Here is an 11,351-nt window from a genome sequence, read left to right as displayed (position 1 = left end):
TTGCATCCATGTCTCTATCCCTGTTCATATGTACCTGCTTATGTGTGTACAACCCTCATACACACATCCCACTCCAATGTTACATCTCCGAGCCTGCTTTTCACACAAGATCTCTCCTGCTTTTATCTATATTCTTTTGGGACGACAGAAAAATGGTAACCAGTAAATTATCTTCCCTCCCATTTATTGAAGGACTGGGAAACTCTATCTCAAAATGTGAAACTTTAATATTTGCTGCTGTGGAGGTATTTTGAAATAATAAATATGTTGTTTAATTTTTTTATAAAGATTTTATTTATTTGTTTGACAGAGATCACAAGTAGGCAGAGAGGCAGGCAGCGAGAGAGGAGGAAGCAGGCTCCCTGCTGAGCAGAGAGCCTGATTCAGGGCTTAATCCTAGGACCTTGGGATCATGACCTGAGCAGAAGGCAGACACTTTAACCCACTGAGCCACCCAGGAGCCTCTATGTTGTTTCATTTTTAATCAGTGACCCAAAAGGGAGAGAATATTTTCCTTATCACATGCAGGACATATCCATTTAAGAATTTAACTGGATTTGACACTCTATGTAGTTTAGGTTTTTACTGTTCATCCTTTAATTTTAAGAAACATGTTGATTTGCAGACCAGAATCAGTGAATTCACCTGTAGATCCTAAATGTCTGGCATAGGCCTCAGCATCAGTTCAGTGGTCAATCAATGAAGAAGAGGGCTAATGTGTTATAGTGCCTGAAATCTATTTTGGGAAAACCTCATTCATTCCTTCTCTCATAAGTAATGAGATCATTTTCTCATGTATCTATTTTACTCAGGGATAACATCAGTGAAAATTTTGATGACGTGTTTTTATACCTAGGGTTATTTATATAGGCAGTAATAGATGGTGGCTGAGATCAGAGCTTTCAAATTTATGCCTGTCTGATTCTGAATCCACTGAGACCTAAGTCAAGAAGCTAAATGTCTTCAGTATTTTTTCATCTATAGGAATAATAGTAGTATCCATGTCAAAAATTATTGTAAAGGTATTTCCAATAGTCTATTGCAAAGTTCTTAATGAGCTGTATTTGAAATGTACCATTAGATCTAGGAAGCACTTATTAAATGCTAACTATTTTTTTTTTCCCAAGATCTATTTCAGGGGCACCTGGGTGGCTCACTCATTAAGCGTCTGCCTTCGGCTCAGGTCATGATCCCAGGGTGCTGGGATCCAGCTCTGCATGGGGCTCTCTGCTCAGCGGGAAGCCTAGTTCTCCCTCTCCCACTCCCCTTGCTTGTGTTCCCTCTTTCACTGTGTCTTCCATCAAATAAAAAATTAATATCTCTTTTTAAAAAGGTATATTTTAATTCTTCCATGGAAAGAGTCAGAGTACAATTTTAGGCTAGGTAATACATCTCACTGTCCTTCCACAGAGAAGAATATATTTGGGGAAAAAAAATCTAATCAGACATCATTCAGCCTAATGGAGTGTTCCTCAATCGTGACTTGATCAAAGTACTAGGTCGGAATATGATGCCACAGATGCCTCCCTCCTCTTATAATCACAGCAGTCCCCAGGATATGTGGTATGTCCTGATTGGAATCCCAGGACTGGAAGATTTTCACACCTGGATCTCCATCCCTATCTGTTCCATGTATGTTTTGGCTGTCGTAGGCAACGTGTTCTTGATCTTCGTGATTGTGACTGAGCGCAGTCTCCATGAGCCCATGTATATCTTCCTTTCCATGCTGGCCTCAGCAGATGTGCTGCTCTCCACAGCCACAGCCCCAAAGATGCTGGCTATCTTCTGGTCCCAGTCCATGGATATATCCTTTGCTTGCTGTGTGTCCCAGATGTTCTTCATACATTTCATCTTTGTGGCAGAATCTGCTATTCTCCTGGCCATGGCATTTGACCGCTATGTGGCCATCTGTCACCCCCTGAGATATACCACAATCTTAACCTCTTCAGTCATTGGGAAGATTGGCATAGCAGCTATGGTCAGGAGCTTCATCATCTGCCTTCCATTCACCTTCCTGGTACACAGACTTAGGTATTGTGGGAGAAACATCATTCCCCATTCCTACTGTGAGCACATGGGCATTGCCAGATTGGCATGTGACAATATCAGGGTGAACATCATCTATGGGCTGACTGTGGCCCTGCTGTCCACAGGACTGGACATTGTGTTCATCATTATGTCCTACACCATGATCCTTTGCACAGTGTTTCAGATACCTTCCTGGGCTGCCAGATTCAAGGCCCTCAACACATGTGCTTCCCACATCTGTGTCATCCTTATGTTCTATGCTCCAGCATTCTTTTCATTTTTTGCCCATCGTTTTGGGGGGGAAACCATCCCTCATCATGTCCACATCCTAGTAGCCAACCTCTATGTGGTGGTGCCCCCTATGCTAAACCCCATCATTTATGGGGTCAAGACCAAACAGATTCAAGACCGAGTATTTCTCCTTTACTCCCGCATCACCACATGTTGTTAAAATGAAGATTAATGCCTAATGCTGGATATTTCTCAATAAAACACACACACTCACCCACATACACACATACAATTTGAATGACTAATGGGAATAAAGAAAGTCCATAAATAATCCTCAACACACATAAAAAAAGGACAGTAAATGCCAAAGTTACCAATGCATTTCCCTAAAGGACTTAAAGACTTTGAAAAAAAAAAAAAAAAGATATTCTGAATTCTCCGAGACATGCTATTATTTTGCATTGTAGCTTCTTCTTAAGCAATCATAAGAGAACCCTGTGTAAAGAGGAATACATTTTAGGATTCAGCCTAAATGGAGCTTTCTTGGGTAGTGCTGGGAAGTGAAAATGGTGAGTTGCCTTGCTTTTGTAGAGACTGTTGAAATTTTGAGGAAATATGCAACTCTCCTATTGCAGTCAGGAAACACTTGGGGCAGTAGTATGAAGCTAATAAACTCTAATTATCCTCACCTTTTTCTTAAATTAAAATGTGAGTACTAAGATGAGATATTTTCATATTTGCTGATATAATGTCTGCTCAATGGAACAGGCACAGAGTATAGGTTTATTGTATGAACAGATAATACTGAATTGAAACAAATAATAAATTTTATTGACCCATCTGAGACAACACAGACACCTTCAAAGTTAATCCTTTCTTCCTTACATATTGGTGACCTCTGGCCCAAATCATCAATGAAGCATCCTTTTAACAGAGATTTCACTGAGGGAAGGACTAAAAGATTAAAAATGCCATACCCAGGCCATAGATAGAGACAGGAAAGATTACATAGGATGCTGACACATAATCTTACATAAAAAGTCTGTAGTAACACCAATTATAATTTTCATAAGCTTGTCTTCAGATTCATTTCTCAATTTCAAGAAAATACTTTTACAATCTCTCCTTCCTCAAAGCCTAGCACATGCTATGAGAATGTGAAATCTGACCTTATTTACATTTGAAGAAAGCAAAAAATGAACTTGGAAGCTATACTTTGAACATTTGCAAACTTTCCAGGGTTAGACTTTTTTCCTTGTTTTCTGTTATGTATATACCATGCATGTGTGTATATACACATTAATGTACATATAAGGTAATGTGTGTGTGTGTGTGTGTGTGTGTGTGTGTGTGTTTGTGTGTGTATGGTGAAACTGAAATGAAAGGCTGTTTCCTAGATCCCTGGAATCCTGAATAAGTACCTTGGCTTAAAATATATGATATAGTCACTTGGATTTCAGCAAGTTAATCTATTTTAGGAGTTAAAAATAAACCCTGTGATACTAGAAATCCTTATTTGCTTGTCCCACACTAACTGTATAAAACTATCTTGTTGTTTAACTACTGGTTCTTGACTAGTAAATGGAATCACTTTAGTACCGTATGTATTGGCTTGATAATTGAATGAAATATGCTATAAGATGTATTTGGCATTAAATTAAAAATTTTATTTTGATGATGGTAATTTTCATGAACAGAGACAATAAAGAACCCAACACACCAAACTGAACCTGGCCAGGATGTCCAGTTGTTTCAGCATTATTTGTAGAGAAGACTATGATTTCTCTATTGAACAACCTTGATATTGCTTTTTGTTTGTTTGCTTTTACTATTTTTAAAATTATTTTTATTAACATATAATGTATTATTTGCCCCATGGGTACAGGTCTGTGAATCATTGGGCTTACACATTTCATAGCACTCACATAGCACATACCCTCCCCAATGGATATTGCTTTTGAGAATCAATTGACCTCATAGGTAGACATTAATTTCTTAACTCTGCGTTCCATATGATTTATCATTGATTTGGCAATATGAGTCTCTTCATGATTGTAACTTTCTTAAAATAAAAGATGGACAGGAAATTGAGGTAATTGATTTTACTACTAAATCAATTAGTACTAAATCAATTTACTACTAAAATTGTGGATTGCCAGGTTGGTGTACACTTCATAATGATACATATGATTTTTTTGAGAAAAGTTTTGAATGATGATCCTTTAAAGATGTTTCATTAACTTTCCCCCCCAAAGCCCTACAAAACTCTGGGGAAAAAGGAGAACATATAGGTATTTATCTATTTGTGAAAGTATTTCCTGGTTTCACAATAAAGTAGAAAAAAGTTGCTTATCCATTCTACAGGCAAAAGAAAAGTCAGGACCATCTTTCAAAGTATGTTCAACATGAACTGAAATTTGGTATATGACATGCCAAATCAGGAACAAAATCAGGATATGTGCTGAAAATATTGTCATAAGAGTTAGCATAATAAAATTGATACCCAAGTTATTTTGAGAAGATACTATTCCCAGCAATAATGAATAGTTTAAGGGTGAAAGAGACTCAGGATACTAGATTAGAAGACAACAAAATTAAAATAAAATGAGTAGAAGAGAGAAGAGGAGGGGGAAAAAAACAAGCTAGTTTAAACTATTCCTTGGTGACTCAAGACTGAGCTAATGATTAGATAACATGTGCCAATCTGACCTCTGAATCAATTCTATTTAACATGAATCAGTACCATTGTATATGTCTCCTTCACAAACAAGATTATACAAAGAACATCTAAGGTCCTCTGCCATTTTATCTCTATCTCTTCTTCTCTCTGAAATCCATTGTGAATGTCTCCTCCATCCTACTGAAAGGATCCTTTCTAAATTTGCCAGCATCTGTATTACCTCAATTTCACTTAAGTTTGCAGCATAAGAGAAAGTCTAGAAACCCGGCAAATCATGTCAAGGAGAAAGGTACCATGTGCATAAGTGTTCTTGAATTCATCCTTTGTTCTAATGATAAAAGAATTCTTCTCCCTTTATTTCTAAAAAATTGAAAGCATATATGTCTTCTTTTTACTTGCATCAAGAGCAGATGACATGATTCCTCCACATCTATGAGGCATAAAATATCTGCATTCTGAGAGAAGGGTGGTAGAAAAGACGAAAGAAAGGTATAAAAGGGAGGAATGAGAGAAATATCACCAGATTTTCAGTAACTAGTTCAGCGTTCTGCATGGTAAAATTTATGTATTTATGTATTTATTTATTATTTATTTTATTTAGATTCAATTAGCCAACTTATCACACATCATAAGTCAGGCGTAGTATTCAATAATTCATCAGTTGTGTATAACAAGCAGTGCTCATCACATCACGTGTCTTCCTCAACGCCCAGCACTGGACTACTCCATCCTCCCACCCTACTCCCCTCTATCAACCCTCAGTTTATTTCCTATGATTAAGAGTCTCTTTTGTCTTTTTCCCTTTCTGATGACTTTCCATTCAGATTTCCCTCCTTTCCCCTATGATTGTCTCTGCTGTTTCTAATATTCCACATAGAGTGAAACCACATGATACTTGCCTTTCTTTGATTGAGTTATTTTGCTCATCACAATACCCTCCAGTTCCATCTAGAGGGAACATGCCCCAATGTCATAAAAGCCATCTATGAAAATCCCACAGCAAACATCATTCTCATTGGACAAAAACTGAGATCTTTTCCCCTAACGCCAGGATCAGGACAAGGTTGCCAACTCTCACCACTATTCTTCAACATAGTTCTAGAAACCTTGCCTCAGCAATCAGACAATGGAAAGAAATTTAAAAAAAAATCAAATTGGTAAAGAAGTCTAACACTCACTCTTCTCAGATGACAGGATGTGTTATGTGAAAAACCCAAAAGACTCCAACCCAAAACTGCTAGAACTCCTACAGGAATTCAAGAACATGGCAGGATATGAAATCAATGCACAGAAATCAGTTTCATTTTATACACTAACAATGAGACAGAAGAAAGAGAAATGAAGGAATTAACCCCATTTACATTGCACCCAAACCATAAGATACCTAGGAATAAACCTAACCAAAGGGGTAAAGGATCTATACTCTAAAAACTACAGAATAATTGGGGGCGCCTGGGTGGTTCAGTGGGTTGAGCTGCTGCCTTCAGCTCAGGTCATGATCTCAGGGTCCTGGGATCGAGTCCCGCATCGGGCTCTCTGCTCAGCAGGGAGCCTGCTTCCCTCTCTCTCTCTCTGCCTGCCTCTCCATCTACTTGTGATTTCTCTCTGTCAAATAAATACATAAAATCTTCAAACAAAACAAAACAAAACAAAAACTACAGAATAATTGAGGAAGACTAAGAAATGGAAAAATAATTATTGCTCATGATTTAGAAGGATAAAGATTGTTAAAATGCTATCTAAAGAAATCTACAGAATCAATGGTACCCCTATCAAAATACTATACACATTTTTTTATTAAGATTTTATTTATTTATTTGACAGAGAGAAAGAGCACAAGTAGCAGAGAGGCAGGCAGAGAGGAAGGAAGCAGGCTCCCTGCTGAGCAGAGAGCCCGATGTGGGGCTTGATCCCAGGACCCTGGGATCATGACTGGAGCCGAAGGCAGTCACTTAACTGACTGAGCCACACAGGCACCCCACTATCCACATTTTTAATAGTGCTGGAACAAATACTTCTAAAATTAGTATAGCAGGATTTGGAAATATACATCATAACTGGTCATTCAAAATTTACAAAAATAGCTTCAATAAAATAAAAAATCTGAGGATGAGACTGTAGGAGAATGAGAGCAAATATGTGAGAAAGAGCTATTGTGGATACAGACTTTTCGTTCCAATAGTGCATTAGTGAACAAAGGGTCCTAAGGACATTTATAGAATCCATGGCATAGGAACATGCCCACGTCTAAGTGTTCTTTAGAAGTTCTTCTGAATGAGGATGATAGAAAAAGAACTGAACTCATAAAAATACAATTTGTGTGTATTAATTTTTCTACATTTACCCTGTGGGGGAAATGAAGAGAGAAGAGCAGTTAGATTCTACAGGCTATAGAAATGAATTCAGAGACACCAGCTGTGGATGGACCCCAAAGGGCATTATTCTGAGCTGCTGAGAGCCTCCTGGACTGGCCTAGTGGTGAGGTAATCTCTCAGGTCATAATCAGACCTCCTCCTTCTCCACATTCTCTGGGGAATATTTTAGTTAGTAGTCAGCAGCTTTCTTCTACAATTCAAGGTCAATAAATTCATGCTGCTGCCTCAGCATGATACAGACCTTGCTGGGAATTTTGTTGGAGGATGAATCCACCAACATGACCACAGAAAGCCTTACAGAATAGGATTAAATTTGTTTTGCAGGGACAGAGAACAGCAGGAAATGTTATCAAAGAGATGCTCATATTTTGGATATGGCCCAAGCAGCAACCTTTTCTACCTGTCTACCACCATCTGTACCTGTCAGGTAATGCTCCCATGGCAGCTCCTTTCTCCTGAATAAGTCAGACAATGGGATTGTTACTAAAGGATTCCTATTCAGTAGATGCTTAGGGGATTATGAGATTGCTGACATAAAACAGCAGCTGTGGAGAGTCTAGGAAAGAATGACATAAATGAACCCTGTTTTTTTTTTTTTTTTTTAAGGACAGCAAATATTTTTCTATTGTACAACTTGAGAATATTATGATTATGCAATTTTTCAAAGCAATGATCTTTATCAGAGAAGAACTCTCGTATAGGGACTAAAAGCCCAAATCTTTTGAAAATTCAGTCATTAGGGAATTGTGGTGATCAAATTATCATTAGTTGCTCCACAGCCCTCTCCTGAATCATTTCTGGTATCCCAAAGTCGGCCCTCTGTCTTCTTTCTATTTCTAGGTTGGAGTTCCTTTTAAGGAACCTATATTTTCACCCTTTTATTTTCTATTTATTTTTGATGCTTGAGCTCCAAAATGATCAAAGTATTCACGTGATGTGTGTATTATTGAGAATAAATAGGCCTAAATGTACCCATCTTTTGCTATCGGTAAATCAAAAAATCATGAAACCCTAGAAACTAACCTCTATTCTCGCTACAGCACCCATTTATCTATGTCCTTTAGTAAAGAAGAATGAGTTCCTTTGCCTCTACATTGTTGCTCGGGATTTCTTTGCCTCCTGCATATTTATTGCCTCTAGTTATTCTGAAATGGGTATTACAGAATTTCTGCTATTTTACATATACAACTCATTTTAGTGAATTCCATGTTAGTAATAGAGACTAAATAAAATAGAGTTTTGTTAGTAATGTAAAAAAAAAGCATGGAACATTAGGAGAAGGATAGGAAAAATGAAGGGGGGGGCAGAGCAGGAGGAGGAGAAAAACCGTAGGAGACCATGGACTCTAAGAAACAAGCAGGCTTTTAGTGGTGAGGGTGTAGGACAAAGGGTTAGCCTGGTGATGGGTATTAAGGAGGGCACATATCGCACGGAGCACTGGGTGTTATACACAAACAGTGAATCATGGAACACTACATCAAAAACTAATGACGTACTGTATGGTGACTACCATAACATAACATAAGAGAAAAAAGAGGTACATTTACTCTGATGAACATTGAGTAATGTATGGAATTGTTGAATCACTATATTGGACAATTGAAACTAATACAACACTATGCCTATTATATTGGAGTTTTAAAAAATTGAAAAAAGTTATCACTATGCCTGGAATTAAAAAAAATAAATTGAAAAAATGTTATCTCTAAAACAATAATATGGAACTTTGATCCAGATTGTAAAAATTACATGGATTTGAATCTTTTCTCAAGCTCTACCTCACATCCTTTTGAAAGGACATGCATTCATACATAGATATATAGATATATAATGTATAGATAGATATAGATACCTAAGTATATTATGCTCTTGGGTGGAGTTGTTTCTATCTCTCTTCTCTTTCATTCGAGCCCTTGATAACAATATACTAGATAGAATTTGACTATTTGCTTGTACAGACTAACAGTTCCTGACTCAGAGACAGTGGGTTTACTTAAGGATTACCTGCAAATTTGGATAAGGTGAGATTTATGAAAATCTGATTAATGTACAATTTGCATACAAAATGAACAAACATCATTATTTTGTCCACAGGTCCAGAAGGACATGTAGAAAGGTCAGCAGTTGATTTCCTTATTCAGATGATTTGGTGATTCTAATGCATTTGACCAGCCACACACCTAATCTCTTCTTGTGGACTAGTACTTGGGGATGTCCTCCCTCAAAACAGTGATATGCGTCAACGGGTCAGTCTTTTTTCTATTAACAATATAGATGAAGTGGATGATATGACCTTAGACTTCAACCAGAATCAGAGAGGCTCACTATGATAATTTTTGATAAAAATGGAGTAGAGAGGAAGAAAACCACTGACTGAAATATTTCTTTCATTTGGTTCTGGAGACACAAAGACATTATGTCCAACTCCAGCATTACAGTCTTCATGCCTTCTGTGTTGACCCTAATAGGGATCCCAGGCCTAGAGTCTGTGCAGTGCTGGATCGGGATTCCTTTCTGTGTTATGTATCTCTTTGCTTTGATTGGAAATTCTGTGCTTCTGCTCATCATCATTTCAGAGCATAGCCTCCATCAACCCATGTATATTTTCCTAGGCATGCTAGGAGTCACAGATATTGTACTTGGCACAAGCATTGTGCCCAAGATGCTTGGCATTTTCTGGCTACATATACCAGAGATTTACTTTGATTCCTGCTTGCTTCAAATGGGGTTCATCCACACATTTCAGTGCATCGAGTCAGGCATCCTCCTGGCCATGGCTCTGGACCGTTATGTGGCCATCTGTTATCCACTAAGATATACTGCCATCTTCACCCACCAGCTGGTCACCCAAATAGGGGCCGTCGTAACATTTAGGGCTGCCATTCTGGTAGCCCCTTCTTTAGTACTGATTAAATGTCGGTTTCAGTTTTACCATACAACCATCATCTCCCACTCCTACTGTGAGCATATGGCCATTGTGAAGCTGGCTGCAGAAAATGTGCGGGTCAACAAAATCTATGGCTTGTTTGTGGCATTCACTGTTGCAGGATTTGACATGATATTCATCACTTTGTCCTACATACAGATCTTTTTCACAGTTTTTCGTTTGCCCCAGAAGGAGGCTCGGTGGAAAGCATTCAATACCTGCATCGCCCATATCTGTGTCTTCCTCCAATTTTACCTCCTTGCCTTCTTCTCCTTCTTCACACATAGGTTTGGTGCTCATATTCCCCCTTATATCCATATCCTCTTTTCTAGCCTCTACTTGCTGGTCCCCCCTTTTCTCAATCCACTTGTCTATGGTGCCAAGACCAAGCAGATACGCATTCATGTAGTAAAGATATTGTGTTCATAAAATCCACTCTTGTATCATCTATAGCCTTCTCCTTTATGCAATCATAATGATCTCTCAAAACTAAATAAAACAACAAAAGTGGATGCTAATTGTGATGCTTGCGTTTTCTATTTAATTCTCTTGTGAAATTTTCCTTCATTTTAAATGTTTGTCACATCATAGCCCATGACATGTATTAGTCATGGGATTTAGAATCTACTGGTTAATGAGAATGAGAAATGTAGAAAGAGCCAAATAGTGAACGTGTTATTTCCTTTTTTCTTAATTTTTAGTGCCTAATTAAACTTTCTCATTTAATTATCCTTCTCCAGAAAGATTAACTAATATGTGTCTCTCAGTGAATTTAAATGCACCCAGTATTCATTGGTTAGATTGTCCAGGTACTCACTGATAACAAGTTATTGTTTCTGGATCACCTTAATTATCTTTAAAAATGAGAGGAAGTTTTTTTTTTTATTTTTATGCAAAGAAATTAAATTAAAAAAACCTGACTATATATATATGATGAGACATTGTCTTTAATTTTCAACATTTCTTGTGCCATTTAGGACATTAAGACATAAAAAATCACGAGAAATCCAATGTTCCATGTTAATGATCACTACTTTTTCTGTACCCTCACCAATTTCTTATTCATTCATCAAGTATTATAAAAACAACTACAGTATTATAAATGCTATAG

At 37.6% G+C, this 11,351-nt stretch overlaps 2 protein-coding genes across 2 annotated transcripts; both read left to right on the top strand.

Moving 5' to 3' along the window:
• Positions 1-1,507: 1,507 nt before the first annotated feature.
• LOC131821292 (olfactory receptor 52Z1P-like) lies at positions 1,508-2,479 on the top strand. The gene has a single exon (XM_059157293.1). It carries the CDS (start codon positions 1,508-1,510, stop codon positions 2,477-2,479), a length of 972 nt encoding a protein of 323 aa, XP_059013276.1.
• Positions 2,480-9,730: 7,251 nt separating this feature from the next.
• LOC131821288 (olfactory receptor 52A1-like) lies at positions 9,731-10,669 on the top strand. Its single transcript, XM_059157280.1, has one exon. The coding sequence runs from the start codon at positions 9,731-9,733 to the stop codon at positions 10,667-10,669; it is 939 nt and encodes a 312-aa protein (XP_059013263.1).
• Positions 10,670-11,351: the final 682 nt, after the last annotated feature.

Source organism: Mustela lutreola, chromosome 1, assembly GCF_030435805.1.
Source record: "Mustela lutreola isolate mMusLut2 chromosome 1, mMusLut2.pri, whole genome shotgun sequence".
Lineage (NCBI taxonomy): Eukaryota > Metazoa > Chordata > Mammalia > Carnivora > Mustelidae > Mustela > Mustela lutreola.
The sequence above is the reverse complement of the archived record's forward strand: the minus strand, read 5'-3'. Positions and strand labels throughout refer to the sequence as shown.